Genomic DNA, 19,879 nt, shown 5'->3' on the forward strand with positions numbered 1-19,879 from the left:
TATAAGAGAGTCCTACTTTTCCTGTGGGGTTTCCCTGGTGGCTCAGCGGTAAGAATCCGCCTGCCAATGCACGGGACTTGGGTTCAATCCCTGGATCGGGAAGATCCCCTGAAGTAGGGAACGGCAACCTGCTCCAGTATTCTTGCCTGGGAAATCCCATGGACAGGAGAGCCTGGCAAACTGTAGTCCACGGGTTTGCAAAAGAGTCGGAGATGATGTAGCGACTAAACAACAACTTTCTCTGTAACTTTTAATTGCTTATCATACAGGTATAAATTAAGAAAGCAAGAGATTACAAAAGCAAAGAATACTTCTCATGATTGTCTATTCTCCTTGAGAGATTCCAGTGTTAGAGTAATAAAATACCAGGGACTTTTTTGTTTTAGTGAGTTAATGCCACATAAACTTTAGTGAGCTTCTCAGAATATGATGATGAACTTCCAGATATGATGTAGAAGTCAGTCAATTGGTTTTTTAAGATAACAAGAACACAAAATTTCCAAATTCATACACAGAACATTAATTCTTCAAAAATGTTAGGTCATATTCTGTTGACTGATGTGGTAGCTTTGTTGTTTTGCCAAAGACAATGTTTACTTTTGTGTCCGAATTCACTTTGTTCCTTTAGGAAACTATTTGTAGAGATAACTCTATTTACCTTTAGAGGAAAGAAAATTGTGAACTCCTCAGTGTTACTTTAGTTGCTATTGGTCATTTGACAGCCCAGAAGGAAAGATGCAATCTGACTTTTGCGCCAAGATCAGAACAACAAGCTGGAAGAAAAAAAATTGAAATACTCTAGTAGAAATTTGTAATTGAATGAACATATACCTCAAAATGAAGTTAACTATTGGAAGTTGGCCTATGGAGGACCAGAACTTCTTGTAATAAAAAAACCATCTCTGAAAAAAAAAAAGCATCAATTCTTTGGCCTTCAGCCTTCTTTATGATCCAATTCTCACATCCATACATGTCTACTGGAAAAACCATAAATTTGAGTAGACAGACCTATGTCAGCAAATTAATGTCCCTGCTTTTTAATATGCTGTCTAGGTTGGTCATAGCTTTTCTTCTGAGGAGCAAGTGTCTCTTAATTTCATGGCTGCAGTTACCATCTGCAGTGATTTTGGAGTCCAAGAAAATTAAGTCTATCACTGTTTCCATTGTTTCCCCATCTGTTTGCCATGAAGTGACTGGGCCAGATGCCATGATCTTAGTTTTTTCAGTGTTGAGTTTTAAGCCAGCTTTTCCACTCTCCTCTTTCACTTTCATCAAGAGGCTCCTCAGTTCCTCTTCACTTTCTGTTATAAGGGTGGTGTCATCTGCATATGTGAGGTTATTGATATGTCTCCCAGCAATGTTGCTATGCAAACAGTAAGCTGCTTAAAAACAGTCCCCAAAACCCCAGAGGGACGCGATAGCAGGCTGGAGACAAGGTGGCATGGAGTACTTTTGTCTGCCCTTGTCAGCCAATGGTAGTTCCCAAAAGCAGGTGAAAGACCCCAGCAGTGTTCCTGTTTGTCTTCCCCATAACATATTTGCACACCAAATTTATCCCAGCCTTTCAACTCATGGAACCTTCCCTGCTGTCCTAGCGACTGTGCACTGTTATTACACCCAGCATACAGATGTGAAAACTGAGGCTGCAAAAGGGTCATCACTGGCTCAAGATCGTAAACCCTGGCCTCTGAGCCACGACACCACAATGCTAAGGACAAACCCAGGCAAGGACACTGATCTGGGCTGCTCAGCCCTGTGCTGGGAGGCTGATTGGCCATATACCCTCATAGGTAACCAGGGTAACTCGTGGGTCACTGGGGCACAGAAGCCAGGGTAGGCAAGCAAGAGACTTCCAGATCATGGGCTGACAGAAAAACCACAATTTTGCTCAGAGAAAACCTGGCCTTTACAATTTAGGGTCCAGGTTAATCCTAAGAATATGACTAGCTACGAAGCATGGAGCAAGTGAGGCCCGGGTGCCACTCCCTAAAGGCAGCTTTCCATCTTGTCCAAAGTTAATGCACAGGCTTCTCTGAGACAGAGGGGGCCGCCCAGCAGGGCAAGCAGTCCCAGCAGCAACACAATGCCCTTTCTGCTCATCTCCTCTACCTGCATTTCTTATCGGCGCTTGAGAAGTGTGCTATGAAAGCAAGTCAACCAGGTGAGCCTAATGCTGCTGAGCTTCCAGTGTCATTGCCTGTGTCCCCAAACCAGAGACTTCTGAATCATGTTAACACCCCAGAATTGTGTGGGTGGACCCAGGTTTTGTGGGGCTGTACTGGGAGACCACACCGGGCTCTGGATGTCCTGAAACAAGATGGTGGACAGGTTTCCAGAATTACAAACTAGTGCATACATGTGCCTGCCAAGGGTACTTCCTCTTGTTATCTCTAGGTTCCTCCCACTTCTACCACAGAAGACCAAGGTTGGTACCAGAAGATTCCACATCCTGAGGCAGTTTGGCAGATGGTGGGGTCTGTAGTCATTCAGGTTGACCTGGAGCTGGCCCTCAGTCCTGTCTGTCCCAGGAAGGGCATCCCTGCAGGCCGAAGGCTAGAGGAAGGTAACACATCCAGTACCCCTGGGCCCCTGTCAGTCCTTTGAAAGTGTTGGCTCTTATTGGGGTTAGGATCACTTGTGCCTAATGCTTTGTCCAAAAGCCTTGGGGGCCACAAGAGTTTAGGGTTTTAGAAATCATTAACAGGGACACAGAGATCATCAACACCTAGGCAGGGGCATGCAAACACACTGACATGGCTGCAGTGAACTGTCACTGTTAATACCAAGTGGGCTACATAGAGAAAATTTGGGATACTATAAATAGCTTCTTCATATCATACATTTTTGGGTTTACTACCAAAAGTGTTTAGGTCAATCTGGTGAAAACACTTGGCTGCTGAAGTGTTCTGGGAGATGGAATGGTGGACAGCAGATCATGGACCTGAGGCAGCAGGCAGACGTTGACTCCTGCACAGTTCAGGGAAGAGGCTCCCAGTTTTATGGATTCCTGGTCATGCTACAGCCCCCAGTTCACAAAGCCTGTCAGTTTGACTCAGCTCACACTGCCTTCTGTCCCCAGGGGCCACTATATACATCTTTGCTCAAAATCTACCAATGGTCCTCAAGTCCCAACCCAGGCCACATCCTATAGGACCTTTGGGACTGGGGGTCGATGGTGTCCACGTTCTCCTCCTTTCCTAATTGGAGGCTCTTCACTGTCCCCCCGTCTCCCAGCTGCAGTCTTCAAGGTACACGCCTGCATTCTCACTCATTCTGGGGAAAGCTCTCTTGGGAAGAGATGCCTCTTCAACCACTATTCATAGTAGGTGCTTTCTAGGTTACAGATTGCTTTCATGGGAATCATCCCATGACTTCTCACTCCCATCAGATACACCAACAAATAGGATTACTCCTAATGGGGACATTTCACCGTGTGCTCATCCTTCAGATAAATGGAGACTCAGAGAGGGAGTGATTTGCTGAGACTTCCACTCCGGCAGTGGTGGTGCTATGGATCAATCCAGGTTTGAGATGACAGAGAGGAGTGTCTGCTTCCTCTCATACCAACTCTGTGGAGGACCAGAGCCTGCCCAGCCTACCTGGGTAGCACTGCACATACCAGCATGCAGCCTCGCCTCTGCAGGCAGTGGATGCAACTTCACAGCACATCAAAGTCTCTAGAAATCCTTTGCCAAAACTCCTTCTGTGGACCTGAACAGATTGTCAGGCTAGGGGCCCTCCACAAACCTGCCTGCTCCAGCTACACTCCTGGGCTCAGTTTCCTTCATGGGTCTGATCCTTCTGGGGGCCCTTCCCCCATTTCCCAGCCAAGGAGACCCTCTTCACTAGAAGACCCAGCCCAGACAGCCCTCCCATCTGTAAAAGCCCCTCCATGATCTGTCAATGTGAATCAGTGGTTGGTTCCCCACACTTCATGCTCCTTAACTTCTGCCTCGTTTCAGGCTCTGTTCTTCACAGGTCTGCCTGTAAGATGCATTCCAGCCTCCCCACCCCCAGCCCTGAGTGATGCAGGGGTGAGTGGACACCTGATGCCCTGCATGGTGGAGGAGTTTCTTGCAGGATGGGTATCCTTGGACTTGAACATGCTTTGCCTTGGGAGGTCTGGCACCCACAACCTGCCCTCTCCCATCAGACTGTGCTTACAATGGGGCTAGTAGATGGCTGGGTGGCCAGCGCACTGGAAGCAGCTCCCTGCCCAACCCAGTTGTCTAATGCAAAAGACACCAAGAGCCCCTCCCACCAGGCTGCGTGCAGGGCAGAGCAAGGTGCCACCTGGGCAAAGGCACTTGACATCCTGTGTGTACACACAGCTACCACTCAGGCACCAATTCCTGGTGTCGGGTCCCCTGCTCAGTCAATAGCGATCACAGGCCTCAGACACTGTGAGGGCCCGACTACCAGGGCCCACTGTGGACACCTCCAATGCCTGTCTGTGCTCTGCACCTCCTGACAGGCTGGCAGGAACTGTCAGGTCAACATTACAGGTGAAGGGATGCCCTGCCCACCCCTGTCTGCTCCCTGTCCGCTTGGTGGTGAGCCAGCCTCCGGCACCAACTTCCCCCCACCAACTTGTGGGAACAGCCTCACAAAGGACCCATCCAGAGAAGGCTGGCCCTGGAGTGGTCCAAGGAGAGGTGGCGAGATGGGGCTTTGGTACAAGGTTGACATCCCCTGCCCCACTGGTTTTGAGGACCCATCCTGGGGGCAGTCGTTGTGCCCTCAGCCCTGGGCTCAAGGCCACAGTCCAGCTGTTAGAACTTGCTCTGGGCTGGCGGGAGGGGGGAGGAATTCCCTGGCAAGTGAAAAGATTGAGGCGTGTGGAACGTGGGAGGAATAGAGGGAAGTGACTGCTTTGCTTTGCTGTCCACAGGCGGATGACCAGCTCAGGGTGAAGAACAGTGAAAACCAAAGGGGGAGGCAGGGTCTCCCGGTAGCTGACAAAGCCTCAGGCAGTGGACAAACATTGGCCCAGGATTCGACAGGATTGGCTGAACCTCAAAGAGACTGAACGTTCCGCCAAGGCAGGCCCGATCCGCTGGCACTGGAGGTCCTCTTGGGAAAACTTGCATCCCTGACACAAGGGCCAGGGAGACTGGGAGGCAGGGCGCAGAAAGACTGGGACATCCCAAATGTCTCTGAACTTCTGAGCCTGCAGCAGCAGCCCACCTCCTCCACCCCATAAAGAACTGGTGACCCCCTACCCCCAAGGGAGCAAATGGGACTGGAGCCCTCCCTCGTAGATGCCCTCTGTCCCAAGAAGCAGGGGAGCTGGCCACCCCGATCTGTGGCAGGACCTACAGCACTACCAGCGGAACCAAGGAACCACAGGAAGAGCTGGTCACCTACTGCCCAGCCACCAAGTAGAGCGAAGTCACTGTGCAACACAGGCTGGGCTCAACAAGCCTCGTGGTGGAGGAGGCGGACGACTCCCCTCCCCCCACTACCCAGGGGCCACAGCAGAGGTCACGTGGTCGCTCTGAGCAGCCAGGACCCAGGCACCATGATGAGGTCTGCTGCCACCCAGAAGGCCACACCTACAGAGAAGGGCAGGTGGTCAGTAAAATGCGGCCTCCCGGAGGCTCGAGAGGTGAGCAACTGAACAAGGTACAATCCAAAACGACACTGAGGCCAAGGGCAGCTGCCCCAGTAAACAGGTCAAGATCCCTTGTCCAGGTTCAGCCCCTGAACCCGTTCTCAGGTCGAACTGAGGAACAGGGATGGGGCGGGCCCCTGGGGGATGGATGCTGCTGCACCACAGCAAACAGACACAGGGATGACCCCAGGCCCTCCCAAAGGGACGTCGGGCTCTGCATCGGTGACCCCACGTGGGGTGGTGGGACCACCAGAGGGGTGGAGGTTGCCAGACAGGGTCAATTTGATACCAGCGTGAGAGACACAGTTAACTCTGACTCTGCAGCCGCTTCGGGAGGACCCCCTGGGCTGGGGTTTCTGGGCACAGGGGCTCAAGGGGCAAGGGACACAGGGCCAGTCCCGAGGATTGGTCAGTCGGTCTTGACCTGGGAGAGCCTGGAATGCAGTATCCCCCAGAGTCAGGTGCAGGGCTTAGTGAGACGTCTGTCGAGGAGTCCTTCAGAACCTGGGGGAACATGTAATGTGAGAAAAAGATGGTAAGGCTGAACAGAACTCCATCAAGTGAACTCCACTGAGTAAAACAGAAACACACAGAAAATGGGGGGATGGGGGTGGATAAATGCCCCACTCATGAACTGGAGAACGTTCTCACCTCTGGGGGCACCTCATGGGTGTCCTCTGCTCCTAACTCCTCACACTCTCTCTGTGCTTGGCCAAGTCACCTCGGTGGGCACACAAGTACTCAAAGGGTAGCCAGATGGGGCTCCCGCCCAGAGCACGAGAGTCCACTCACTGAAGTCCTCTCACCATGGGTATGAGATGGCAATGCACACTCCAGTCTGCCCTCCCTGCTCCTTGATCTCATAAACTAAACAGCTGGATCCATTCAGTGGGCCGCAGCCTGCTCTCTGGAAGCCCCTTCCAGTGCTGGGAGTCCTGGTGTTTGGGTTGTGGCCAACCTGCCTGCCCAGACAGAGGACAGTGAAGAGCATGTAGACCCTAGAGCTCAGGAGTGATGACACACACAAACCAGCATCTCCCACCCCTGTGTCAGATGTGATGTAAAGGCCTGTGATGTGAATGTGAGTGTGGCAGCATCAGAGGCTCACAGAAGCTCCCCAGGTCCCCCTGGGAGGTGCCCCATCCCCTGGGAAGAGAGCACCCCAAGCAGCGGCAGCAGAGTGGCCACCTGTGTCTGCAGGTCCCATGTGTGCAGCGTCCTGTCAAAGAACTGCAGCGTAACTGAGATGAAATCAGAAATGCATCTGGTTCTCAGGCTGGCCCCTCCATCAGGGCGGTATGGAGAGGGGTGTGCACAACAGGAGCTGACCTGGGAACAGAGAAGAAATAGGTCTGGCTGACCTCCCAGAGCTACACAGCTGCCCCTGAGCTTGTCCCACGTGTGAGAGTCCTAGGCCCAGAACTAAAGCTAGGCAGGGACCAAGGGACCGACATGGATGTGAAGGAGCCCTCTCTCACAGGCAGAGTGCTGGATGCCAGGGCAGCATCTCCTTGGGGACTGCTCGCCCCAGGTGCAAGGGGGTGGACGGCGGCCCCCAGCAGGAGGGCCTGACAGACATGCGCTGACTTGTGGGACACTTACGGCTCCAAGACCAAGTGAATACTGAATCCATTGCTAGCCTGCAAACAGAAGAGGATGAATCTGCAATACAAACACCAGGGCGGGATGAACGCCCAGACCCCGAAAGAAGTGCCCACAACTTGGCACAGAAAGGACACATGGCTCAGCAGAGAGATGGGCAACAGGCATTTCAGAGAAGAAAACACATCGGGCAAGGAGGATATGAGGAAAACCGAGAATCTGGGTTGAGCCCATCCCAGGTCACTGCTGCCCACAAACACACAGGAGGAGGAAAGTGGAACCCTCGCCAAGACTCGAGACCCAGGTGGGGTGGGAGGCAGCACTCCCCGTGGCTCAGTCCACACATGTGGGCACGAGAGGAGACCTAGGGCCAGCAGCAGGGAAGGGACAGGAGTGGAGAAACGCCACGGAGCAGGCCCTCACAGCTGCCCCCATCAGCAGCCACACTTCATAGGTGTCCAATTCACTGGGCAAGGTCTAGTTCAAAACCAGGATTCAGGACGATCAGCAGGATCCCACCCACCATTCACAGGAACCTCCCTCACAATCTGAAACCACTACCAGGAGGTTCTGGGGTTCTGGAGGCAGCTGGTAACCACTCTCAGGGCGAGGAGCGGGGCACCAGCATGAGGGAGTTGGATGTGGTGATCGCTTGGGTACCCACAGTGCTGAGGCTCAAATCCAAGAGGCAGCCTCTGCCCCTCAACTCATGGCTGGCAGGCTTCTGCAAGGAGAGAGCAGGCTGCATGCTAGAAGAGAAAGCACTGCTCCAACTCAACATTCCCACGACAGCAGTTGTGTGGGTGCCCAGCTAATAGGAACCAGGTAGACACCAACCTTGTCTTCCTGGGACTCGGCGACGCTCAGGGATCCAGACTCGTGCCCAGCAGCCACAGCCTGGGAGGAAGAGAGGGGGCAAAGGAGGGCAGCAGGAAGATGCAGGGCACCCAAAACTCCCAGATGAGAGCGCCTGACACTCGGGCGGACGGAGAAAGGGATGTTACAGTTGTGCCTGGAAGGAGGACAGTAGGTTGTCAGGACAAGAGGAGCCAGTGGTCCAGGGGCAGAACTGCATGAGAAAGTGTGGGGTCCTGGATGAGCTCTGCACAAAGCGTAGGACCAGCACAGCCATCCAGAGTGCTGTGTGACGAGGAAGGAGACCTCAGACCACCAGAAGCCCCCCAGGGCACCATGGATGGGTTGGGGCTTAAACAGGAGAGGGCTCAGCTGCGCTTTCAATCTGGGGTTGACAAGGACAGATGTGTGTGCGGTGTGACACAGAACCGATGGTGTGTGCAACTCTGGCTGGAGAAGGAGAGACAGGAGGGGTCCAGGCCGGGGGGGGGGTGGCTAGGCTGACAGCACTGGCCCCAGGCCATGAGGCCTGAGCTCAGCTAGGAGCAGTGGGGACAGGAAGAGGATCCTTTACTCTGATCAGGCACTTGGGAGGCAGGGACACAGCAGGGAGAGCGGCAGTCAGGAGCAGAGTCAGGTGGCTGCCCTGGGTGGGCAGAGCCCCCAGGCAAGAGGAGGAGGACAGGGAACAGTTTTGAAAGCGAAGCTGCTTTTCTATGGGACATCTCAGGTCCCAGGGGCAGCAGTAAACACAGTGAGGATTTTCCTTCGCATCTGCAAAAAAACAGACAGACTGTTGCTCAGCACTGGGCCAGCATCCCCAGGGTGGCTTGGAGGGGAGCCAGCCTGGGCTTTCAGCCCAGATTTGGGGAACTCCGCCCAGAGGCTGCGCCTCTTCCCGCTTCCCTAGGGTCCACCCTGAAGCTCGGATACGGATCCAGTCGCTGAGGACACTGGGTCGCGGTCACTCTGACTCTCGCGAGTCTCGCGGACTGGACGCCTATGGCACGGAATCAAAAGGGCACAGTCTAGCCTCCGCCGTGGAACTGGACAAGCCCAGCCTCCGTGGGTTCCCCAGGTCCACAGCTCCATCCCTGTCAGCCCCGCTCCGCCCCCCCGATTGGCTCCACACCGCCCCGCCCCGCCCCGCCCCGCCTCCTTCTCCTGAAGCTCCTTCTCGACCAGGTGTTTCCCACACTTCAGCCCCAGACTCTTCGCCCTGCTCCTCCCACCTCCTCCCCTCTCTTCCGCCAGGCAGCTCACTTCGTGGTCCTCCTCAGGGTCCCGCTCCAGGCCGCCGGTCTCGAGGCTCCTCCCGGACTGACCTTCCACGCACCTCAGAGCATGGCTGCTGCTATTCTGTCTCCTAGCAGACAGGGCCGGCGAGAGAAAGCGCCTTTGTTCGTACGTGCGTGCCTGCGTATCTGCGTGCCTGCGTATCTGCGTATCTGCGTGCCTGCGTATCTGCGTATCTGCGTGCCTGCGTATCTGCGTATCTGCGTGCCTGCGTATCTGCGTGCCGGAGTGAGTACGGAAGCCATACAGACCAGATATCAGGGATTTCAGTGTTTGTGGGCGCGACGGGACTAAAGCCAACCGGCGCCGTCACCTGACAGCGGTCCCGGTGGCGGACCACTGTCCTGCCTGGTGGCCGCTGCCCGGGCATCCCAAAGCGCCCGCGACTCGCTCTGCTTGCAGGAAGGTGGGACCTGCCTCGTGCGCAGACGGTACCTCCGGGCGGGGGTTTCCAGGCTCTGGGACTAGGAGCCCCTGCCAGGGGGCCGAGCCAGACCTTCCGGTCCCCTCCACGGCCACAGTCCCCGCCTGCTTTCCTTCTACGTATGTGTCCTGGCGATGCCCTGGGACACATGCGAAGATGCCGGCAGACCTGCCCTCCAGCCTCCTGCTCTTCCCCCGGACTGGGACCTCACGCGAGCCCCACCTGCCCCCTATGAGCTCCCACACCGAGCCCTGACCTGAAGAGCTCAGCTGCTTTACGCGGTTCTCTCCTGGTGTGGCCCAACCAGGAGTCCATGGAGGGCGGCTGACTGACTGTGCAGGCCTCCGGATCCTTCCAGAGTGGCAGTGTGAGGGGAGCAATCGTTTTCTCTTCTTAGTTACCCCAGTCTCCTGGACTATAAATCACGATCGCTCCAGGGGGGTGGGTTTCTGTGCTGACCGCTGAGGCATTGTGGGGTCCCTGTCCCAGTCACATGAGGACAGGCCAGCTGCTGTGATGAGCAGAACCCACCCTGAGGGAACCTGCACCTGTGTTTCTCATCAGTTGGGCCCTCCTGGGCCCCCGTGGTCTGAGGCCCCTGCCAAGAAGAAGAACATGGTGGCTTGTTGTCCAACATTGCTGTCTTCTCACTGGTGGTTTTCTCCCTCTTCCTCTGGTCCACGTGCAGGTGAAGACACGCAGACAAGCAGGCAGAAGAGTGTTTTCACCTCTGGCCACCAAGCAGGCACCCTCTGCTTCCGGTGGTAGGAACGCTTGAGCCCCTTTTTGCTCAGGGATTCCATCTACACAGGTGAGATTCAGAGGTGCCCAGGAGGAAGGGGTTGGGTTGGCTGAGACACTGAGTGGAGGACACTGGGCAAGCCTGGAATCCAGTCACATACCCCAGTAGAAGACATAGCAATGGCCATGCCCCAGGGGCCAGCCAGGCTCCCTGGGAACCAAGCCAGACCCAGTGAAGATGGTGACCTTTTGTCACCCAGCAGGTCGACAGAGGTTCAGCGGGATGATGATGCTCGGGGCCAGCCAGTGCATGAGGACATGACACCCTTGCCTGTGGTTGGTGGAATGGACATAGGGTAACCTTTGTGGAAGACCGTTTGCTGGCGTGTGTCAGCACCTCAGGTGTGTGCCCTGTTCCCTGGGCCTCCTCCTGCATGGCACTTCAGTCAGTGATTGTGTGGTCATGTTGAGTAGCTGTATTGGCAAAATGAGTTTTCCCTTCCCTTCCATCAAGAGGGAAGCGTCAGTAACTTGTGGGACCCCCAACACTAGGAGGTGTAAATAGACACCGTGTAAGGGCGAAAACAGACGCATGAAAACAGATGTGCAGACGTGGAGGAGTGTGTCCAAGGTGCTCGGAGTGGAGAAGCCATCCCCCCTTGCCCCTGTGAAGAGATGTCCGGACAGGGCTGACCCTCTGGCTTCGTTTGCTGGCAGTCATGTTCGAGTGGCTCAAATATGAACCGTGTTGGTTCAGGAGGCTGGCAGCCGAGGTCGAGGTGTCAGCTGATGTTGGCTCTTGTGAGGGCTGTGGAGAGAGTCTGTCCCATCCACCCCCTCACTTCTGGGCATTGCTGGCCATGGTGGGCATGTCTGGGCTTGAAGAGCTCCACGTTCCTCTTCACCCCAGTTCTCCTGTGTGCCTGTCTGTCTCTAAATGTGTCTTTGGTATGGGGACAGCCATCCTGTTAGAGGAGGGTCCATCCTCATGAGCTCACTGGACCTCCATCAGCTCTGTGAAGACCTTTCCTTTGTCTGTAAGGTCACGCCGAGGTACTTGGGATTGAGACTCCAGCACCTGAATTTGAGGGGACACGATGTGACTCCTCACACCCTACAAAGGCTCTGAGGTAGGAACACACTGGAGACTTCCAAGGATGGAAGGATGGCCTTCATGGCTACTGGGGGTGAATCCAGGGGCGAGGAGAGCAGGCTGTCAGGGTAGGAGCCAGATCACGTGGTGCCTCATGGGCCTGGGAGAATTGTGGCTCTGCTGTGCTTGGGGAAGGAAAGGCCCAGAATGCCCTGGGCTGGGTGCCTCTGGGACCTTGCCCCCGTCCTCACAGCCACAGTCCATTCCCCTACAGTGAACAGGGACCCCCCTCCGGGTACAAGGAAAGAAGTGAGGTTGGAGGTACGTGTGGTCACGTCCCCTGCAGTCATGGGCTGTGACTCTGTGCCTCGGCGCCTCGTCGGGTGTCAAACAAGGTGACAGTAACCTAGCAGGTTATTTGAGGTTTGAGTTCTGTAATCTCTGCATGGTGCCATCCCAGGCCCTGGCGAGGACAGGGAGCACACCAGTCCCAGTAGTTCCTGCTCTCCATTCTTTCTCTAGGCTCTGGGCAAGGGCTGGGGCATCTGATGACAGTGGAGGCAGTGATGTGGGAAGGACTGGGAGAAATGTGGCTGCCAAAGGTGTGGGGAAGATACCTGGCAGGGCTGTCTGAGGCCCAGGGCACCCCAGGGCCGAGGCCAGATTGGTTAGCATGGATCTGCCCTCAGCAGCCCTGGGCTAAGATGAGGGATCTGCAGAGCATGGGCAGGGATGGAGCCTGGGAGTTGAGAGGTGGGGTGGGGGCAGTGGTGGGGCAGGGGGAAGCCTAGCCCAGGACTGTACCTGTCCGTGCTGGGAGAGGACCAGAGCCCAGCCACTGGGCTGTGAAGCCAGGGGGCCTGCCCTCCCTCCTCAGTGCTCCTAGGGTTTCAGGGCCCTCTGTCTTGGAACTCACCACGTGCCTCTCTCCCGCTGTCCCGCCCTCCTTCCTGACCTCCCCACAGACTCCATGTGATGGACAGGTCCTCTGGGTCGCCACCCCCCTATCAGTGGACCACATGGAGATGGATGGAAAGAGCCAGCCCTTTCTGACCCCCCGCATTCTGTGTCAGCAGGCTTGGAAGATGCTTGGGCATGTGGGGCTGAGGTCTGGCCCAGGGCTGTGAGCTTGCAGGCTGCTGTGTCAGGCTCCTGACCTTTGTGGTTCTGTGTTTCCACAGCCACGTGAGGCCCTGGGAGCCCTGGGAGATGAAGTTCGGCTGTCTGTCCTTCCGACAGCCTTATGCAGGTTTCATCTTAAACGGTGTCAAGACTCTGGAGACGCGGTGGCGGCCTGTGCTACGCGGCCACCGGCATTGTACCCTGGCAGTCCACATCGCGCACCGGGACTGGGAGGACATGGCCTGGCGGGAGCTGCTGCAGCAGAGGCTGGGGATGAGCCCTGCCCAGATCCAGGCCTTGTTGCGGGACGGGGACAAGTTCGGCCGTGGAGTGATCGCAGGCAAGTGACACCCTGCCCTGCGCTGCCCACATGGCCCCAGTGCTGCCCTGCATCGTCTTCTGTTGAACCAGTTTGTGCGGGGGGAGGGGAGGAGCTGAGGTTTCTTCAGAGGAGCAGGAAGGGTCCCTTGGCTGGGAGATGATGGCCCGAGGTCCCTGACCACCAGTCTGGGCCTTGTTCCCCATTTGTGCTCTGGGGCAGAGGTGGGTCCAGGTCTGAATGTGGCACTTGTCTGTGTGTGTGTGTGCCCGGCAGAGACCATGAGAGGCAGGAAAGCACCCAGCCTGGGTTCCCTACTGCCATTGCCTGCAGCCAGGCCTGAGCAAGTCCTCTGACTCCCCAGGGGTGAGGCCCCACAGCAATACCTGTCTGCTGGTGAATCGCTTTGGGACCTGATGTCCACAGGCTCCTTGCCGGGGCCCTCCTGCTCTGTCCCTGCAGTCTGCAGTGGTCAGACTGAGAGCTGCCTGTGGCCTGGTGGGTTCGTGGAGCACCAGACCTCTCCTTTTCATTTTGCTTCTTCCCTCGCTTGGCCTTGCCCCAAATTCCCTTTGCCAATGTGAGCCCATCTGAAATGCTCAGCCAGAGGATTCAGTTCACCCTGGTTCCCCGCTGTGATATGTCTTAGTCTCTAGCAGGTGAGACTTTGAATGACCTTGTTCTCATTCTGTATCCTGTCTTTGCACACAGGTCTTGTGGACATTGGGGACACTTTGCTGTGCCCAGAAAACCTAGATCCTGAAGAGGTGGAGGAGCTGGAGAATCAAGCCCTGTTGCCCGACCTGCGACAGAAGTACCTGACTACGCTCGCCAACCCCCGCTGGCTGCTGCAGCCCCTCCCGGGCAGGGGCGGGAAGGACATCTTCCAGGTGGACATCCCTGAGCATCTGATCCCCTTTGGGCAGGAGGCGTGTCCAGGCTGGGCTCTTGAGAGGAAGGTGACCTAGAGACCAGCACATGGTGACACTGTCCAGTAACTGCTGCACCCTGGACATGCCCATCTGGTTCAGTCTGAATCGGCCCCACCCTGGGGTGTGCTGCCAACTTGGTGCGGGTCGGGGTGCCGGGACACCCCTCATGCGGTGCTGCTCTGGACTCAGCAAGAGTCTCCAGGACTTTGACCTTTACGATAAGATGATGTCGCCACTCACTATGGCCCTGCTGGGTCTGGGTGGTTGAGAGAAATGTGTTGTTAGGAAACTGGTTAGTGTTTTTCCCTCTCTGTTCTGGTCCAAACTCCCTGATGTTGGAACAGTGTCCAGGGGGTGATGGAGAATGCTGGGGCCAGGGCTGAGCATCGGCAGCTGGTGAGGCATCCAGCACGCGGAGAGGCCCGCAGGCCCAGAAACAGGCCCCTGGATCAGGAGCTAGAGATGCTCAGCTGCTGATCAAAAACTTGCGGCATCGTTGGGGGACCCTTGAGGAGCCCCTTCTGCTTCAGGGTGCAAGATTCATGGAAGGTGACACCCCCAACGTCAGGAGCCCGGCTGGGCCATCTGCTGAGTGGCAGGCAAGGCCCAGGAACCAGCCTGTCCTGGGCTCACCTCAGTGCTCGGCTTGTGGGTCAGACCCTTGGCCGGGCGTGTGAAATGCTGCTGCTTCAGTTGAAAAGGAACCATGGGGACTGGACTGAAGCCTTCCTGGGGCGTGGGCTTCCACCCTCACCTGGCTCACCCTGTGCCATATGTGAATAGTATAGACAGACAGAAAGAACGCAGGCTCACAGTTATCATTCGATTCTTTATTTACTCCTGTGGAGTTTTGCTCTACTTTATTACAGCCAGAAATCTATTTGATTACAAGAGGGTACTTTTGAGTGTCCCTAGGGACCTGGCAGTTCAGGGATTGGGCTTGTCCTTGAAATGCTCACAGAGGACACACTTGTAATCTGAGGACTCTCCCTGCTCCTCCTCCGCCTTGGGCTTCGTTTGGGGCCATGACTGAAAGGGTCACCATCAGGATGGAGTAGCAGGTCTTGTACAAAGCCATCACTGAATCGTAATCTGGGTACTCCGGGGTCCTCTTGGGCAGTTCCCCTGCTCCATCCCTTCCAGAAGTAGCCGGGGGTACAGATATGGCATTGCTGGCCGTGCCCTCTCCACTGGGGCCGCCCTGCTCGCTGAGGAGATGGTTTCTCCCGGCCCGCTTGGCTATACTGCCCATAAGCCAAAGGCCAGAGAGCACAAATGAGCACCAGCTGGGTGTTCTGCGAGCAGGTGGCATTCCCTTCTGGACTTTCTTGCCTGCCTCTTGGGTGCACTGGTTGTGGTGGAGTCGAAGAGAGTGTCTGGTTGCCACCTCCCGCTTCTTTCTCTTTGGGGTCGCTGTTGCGCTGGCAGCAGGCTGAGCGGTTGTTCTGGGGTCATCTTTCCTCCGATGTTCTGCAGGAGGAGAGGCTTGTCTCTCTGAAAGTTGGAGTTGGGATAGATCTGAAAGGAAATGAATCACTTTAGCCATGAGACGGGAGAAGAGCCCTTCCTCACCGCCCTCCTCCCCACCACTGTCCCGGCCTTGCCTAACTGTGGAGACAAGGTCTCTTCATTCCTGCCACCTTATGAGGCCCTAGCATGTCGCTCCCTAGAGCTCCCCCAGGGCCGTCTTCACTTGAGGTGTTACTGGCCCTCCCTGATATCAAGTGGCCCCTCAAGGTTTGGAGTCACCCCTGTGAGTCCTGTCTTAAGAGGAGTGGTGGAACACAACAGATCCTGCTTTCTCCTCTTTCCTTAACCACCCTCTCATGGGAAAATTTTTTTCCTGGGAAATGAAACCCGTTCAGCACTCGGCTCGTCTAGTCTAGTCTCCCCGGAAGGGCTTTCTATGTTACCATCATCATCTTCTTCCCTGCAAAGCGACCCGGAGGGCGGATTTTACTGGACCCGCACAGGTTCAGTTTACTGATGAAACTCTCGATGCTGTCTGTCTCGAAGATCTGGTCCACGCCTCTACGCTGGAGGACCTCCGTCTGGAAGAGACCTGCTTCGATGACCACCATGTCTTCCTCGTCGTTCCAGCATGCAGAGGTGAAGGCCACATCCTCCACAATCCTCCAGAGCTTCCTGGGGAAGGACAGCCCAAGGATGGCGCTGTTCTCTTCCTCCTTGGCCATTTTTGGGTTCAAGCCCTGTGGGGGCAGATTGTCTTGGAGGCCTGGATCTCGACTCCAGGGTTGCTCACCCTGCTTCTCCAAAACCTCCCCTCAATCCACGTTTGGATCTGGTGAGGAATCACGGGAATCCCCTGCTGCCAGCTCCCCATCAGTTGATGGGGCCAGCAGGGCTGCACGTGTCTCATGGGAATTCTGACTAACCATGAAGCCAGTCTAGCTCCAGGAGCATTCTCTACTCAAGCAGTGAATGCTCAGGGAAGAAGGGCCTCAGACCAGGGTCGGGGTGCCCAGTAAATACTGTCTGGAGATTCTAGAATCCGGATCGTGAGACAGGCAGCCAATTAAGTGATCTGCTTCCTTAAATGATAACAGTATTTATTTTTGAGGATGAAAGTGAGGTTCAGGAAGGGGGTCAAATATGGACTTTTACTTTTTACTCAATTGTGTCATTTAATATTATAAATATTAGATAAATGTCTGTCCAAGTAAGTAAAAGGATAAATATATGTGACTTACCATTCAAGAGGGCAAACAAGACACAAACAATACCTGTAGAATGATCCCATTTAAATAAAACAAACCACATTGTATATGTATATATTTATACATATGAATGTTAAAGGAGTAGGAAGAGTTCTGGAAGGATGTTCACTGAGAGGTTGACAGTGTTCATCTCTGTGAAGGGAAGGGGACAGAGGCGAGAGTGTGACACTATTTCTTCTCTATTCTTCCCATTGTTTGAACTCTTACAAAGAAAATATAGTCAGGGAGCATGGTAACTTTTTATGTGTCAACTTGGCTAGGCTATACTGCCCAGTTGCTTGGTTAAACATGTCTCTAGATGTTGCTGTGAAGTTATTTTTAGAGGTGATTGACATTTTAATCAGTGGACTATAAATAGATTATTCTCCATAATCTAAGTTGGCTGCATCCATACAGTTGAAGGCTTTAAGAGAAAAAGACTGAGGACCCTCAAAGAGGAAGAAATTCTGCCTCCAAACTGCCTTTGGACTCAAGTTGTAAAAGTAACTTTTCCCTGAGTCTTCAGCCTACCTGCCTGCACTGAACAATTCAGAGATATAGATACAGATATGGATATAGATGTGTGTGTGTGTGTGTGTTTCAAACATTCCTTGGAGCTGAAAAGGCCTGACTGGGAATTCCAGCTTCCTCACTTCTGTGTTCTTAACCAATTAAATTAAACTTTATAGATTTCTATTTACTCTTTGTATATACAAAGGAAATAATGGAAATAATTATTTGCATGACTCTGAAAATCAACTGACATAGTGCTTGCCTGGTTCATTCAGCATTATCACAACTCAGCAAATGCCATTTATTGTGATTAAAAATGTTTTTTTCAGTTTTCAGGGTAGTTTCTGGCAGACAAGTGCTCCTACAGAGAACAACAGGAGAACCCCATTAAAACATCATGTATTCCCACCACAGAAAATAAACGATAATTATGTGACGTGACAGACGTGCTAGCGAAACACATTGCAACATATAAATGTATAAAGTCAATACATTGTACACCTTAAACTTACACGATGTTATATGTCAATTATATCTCATTTTAAAGGAATTTTTTAAAAAGAATAATGTAGGATAATGGCATGAGGGTGGACTAGGACCAACTATAAATGAGGAGGGTACCTAAAGCTCACCTGCATGGTGGATTTCTTACTGAGTCCAAGCTCATGGGGCTTCAGGTGGCACTAGTGGTAAAGAACCCGCCTGCCCATGCAGGAGATGTAAGACGTGGGTTCAACCCCTGCATCAAATCCCCTGGAGTAGGGCATGGCAACCCACTCCAGTATTCTTGCCGGGAGAATCCCACAGACGGAGAAGCCTGGAGGGCTACAGGCCATAGCATCGCAAACAGTCGCACATGATTGAAGCTACTTAGGATGCACACACGCACAACAAGCTCATATTGCTAAGCGCACGACAGGCCAAATAAATAGACGAAGTGTTGGAGCAAGGAATAGTGACTTTATTCAGAAAGTCAGCAGATGAGGAAAACGGATCATTCGTATGCAAAAGAACCATTTTACCCGAGTTCAAATGCAGGCTTCTTTTATAGTAGAAGGGGAGAGTGTGGCTGGCTGGTTGCTGCAGACCTGTTGGTGTCAGGCAGACCCTGGAGGAAATGTGATAATCTGTTGTTCTTGCAGGTGTCCAGGTAGGTCAGGTCATGAAATTCCTGTAAACCTTCAAGAAGACAAATGTTATTTTCTGTTCTGCAACTTTTTATCTCTGTACGAATGAAAAGTGTTATGGCTTTAAAGATTAAGCCTGGGAGTCAGAGACTTGAGAAAAAAGTCTATTATATATTTTGGGCGGTAGGCAGTGTTCTTGTACTGATTGAAGAGATGAAGGTGCAGAGCCAGCATGACTCAGCACAGGTGACAGAGCACAAAGATGAGATCCAATACGGAGTCAGGCTTGTTCTGATACAGATTTATGGGATTTTCTACTGTTCCTTGGACTGTTAATGTACATGATGCATTTTTTTTCCTTTGTATATATGCAATATTTTACAACAACATTAATAAATAGCAAACACAATTATTTAAAGTATGACAAAAAATAGTTTAAAGCCATTGGAGAACCACTGAAGTGATCAGGACTTAAGGAGCCAACGTGCTGGAGAAAGGAGAACCATGGAAAGATACACTGACATATTGCAGCTTCTTTTCCTCTGGAGACATTTGCCAATCGTAGGGCACAGTGAAGGAGGCTGAGAATCCAGGCTTCATCCAGGTAGATGGCTATATCTGGGGACCAGAAAACGAGCACAGCTTTTAGTAGTCTCACAGGCCCAGAGAGACAAAATTAGAGACTTACGGAGCCAAGATTGCAGTGAGAAAGAAGAGATGGAGGACTGAGTCTGTCACATTGCAGTCAGAAGCTAATGAGCTAAGCAGAAAGCCTTTCTAAGACAGATGATAGTATTTGTCTCATGGTAAGAAAAAGAAATAAAAGGTATTATTAGAAAAGAAGTCAAACTGCTACTACCTGAAGACAACATTTTCTATATATAAAAATCTCATGAAGTGAAAGACACAATTGTGTCCAAATCTTTGCGACCCCATGGACTATAGAGTCCATGGAATTCTCCAGGCCAGAATACTTGAGTGGGTAGCCTTTCCCTTCTGCAGGGGATCTTTCTAACCCAGGGATTGAACCCAGGTCTCCCGCATTGTAGGAGGATTTTTACCAGCTGAGCCACAAGGGAAGCCTAGGAATACTGGAGTGTGTAGCTTATTCCTTTTCCAGTGGATCTTACCGACCCAGGAATTGAACCATGGTCTCCTGCATTGCAGGTGGATTCTTTACCAACTGAGCTATCAGGGAAGCCCCCAAATCTCATAGAATCTACCAAGAAAAACCTAGAAGTAATAAGTGAATTTAGCAAGGTTGCAGGGTGCGTGTGTGTTAGTTGCTTAGTCATGTCCGACTCTGTGACCCCATGGACTGCAGCCCACCAGGCTCTGTCCATGGGATTCTCCAGGCAAGAATACTGGAGTGGATTGCCATTTCCTTCTCCAGAGGATCTTCCTGACCCAGGGACTGAATCCAGGTCTCCCGCATTGCAGGCAGATTCTTTACCATCTGAGCTATAGGGAAGCCCGGGACTTCAAAGGGGTATGAGAAAGCTTTAGGGGGGGTGGAAATGTTTA

At 53.2% G+C, this 19,879-nt stretch overlaps 1 protein-coding gene, 1 long non-coding RNA gene and 1 pseudogene across 13 annotated transcripts; 1 reads left to right on the forward strand and 2 right to left on the reverse strand.

Annotated features, from left to right (window-relative positions):
* Positions 1-236: 236 nt before the first annotated feature.
* LOC145535269 (uncharacterized) lies at positions 237-9,446 on the reverse strand. The gene is made up of 8 exons (XR_014075345.1): positions 9,335-9,446; positions 8,646-9,071; positions 8,054-8,228; positions 7,881-7,940; positions 7,217-7,254; positions 6,803-6,943; positions 6,266-6,576; positions 237-6,118 (listed from the first exon to the last, which is right to left on the reverse strand). It is a non-coding gene; the product is annotated as an uncharacterized LOC145535269 (long non-coding RNA).
* A 115-nt stretch (positions 9,447-9,561) lies between these two features.
* On the forward strand, positions 9,562-14,816 carry LOC145535267 (protein EOLA1-like). Of its 12 annotated transcripts, none has more exons than XM_081563641.1 (5): positions 9,562-9,595; positions 10,480-10,602; positions 10,793-10,934; positions 12,807-13,087; positions 13,778-14,816. In XM_081563641.1, the coding sequence occupies exons 4-5, from the start codon at positions 12,835-12,837 to the stop codon at positions 14,032-14,034; spliced, it is 510 nt and encodes a 169-aa protein (XP_081419767.1). In that variant the 5' UTR covers positions 9,562-9,595; positions 10,480-10,602; positions 10,793-10,934; positions 12,807-12,834; the 3' UTR covers positions 14,035-14,816. The 12 variants fall into 12 exon arrangements, with proteins under 12 accessions (XP_081419767.1, XP_081419761.1, XP_081419765.1 ...); XM_081563639.1 differs by having other exon boundaries at positions 9,590-10,158; XM_081563640.1 differs by having other exon boundaries at positions 9,590-10,158; positions 10,796-10,934.
* Positions 14,817-14,925: 109 nt separating this feature from the next.
* LOC145535266 (heat shock transcription factor, X-linked member 3-like) lies at positions 14,926-16,397 on the reverse strand (annotated as a pseudogene).
* Positions 16,398-19,879: the final 3,482 nt, after the last annotated feature.

The sequence above is a fragment of the Giraffa tippelskirchi genome, chromosome X (genome assembly GCF_054371585.1).
Source record: "Giraffa tippelskirchi isolate mGirTip1 chromosome X, T2T-mGirTip1v1.2.pri, whole genome shotgun sequence".
Classification (NCBI taxonomy): domain Eukaryota; kingdom Metazoa; phylum Chordata; class Mammalia; order Artiodactyla; family Giraffidae; genus Giraffa; species Giraffa tippelskirchi.

What these genes read in the sequence shown, in the direction of transcription:
- LOC145535267 (XM_081563641.1), top strand. Translation starts at nt 12,835, where the DNA reads ATGAAGTTCGGCTGTCTGTCCTTCCGACAGCCTTATGCAGGTTTCATC. An exon ending in CGGCCGTGGAGTGATCGCAG is followed by an intron (nt 13,088 to 13,777) that starts GCAAGTGACACC and finishes CTTTGCACACAG; the next exon opens with GTCTTGTGGACATTGGGGAC.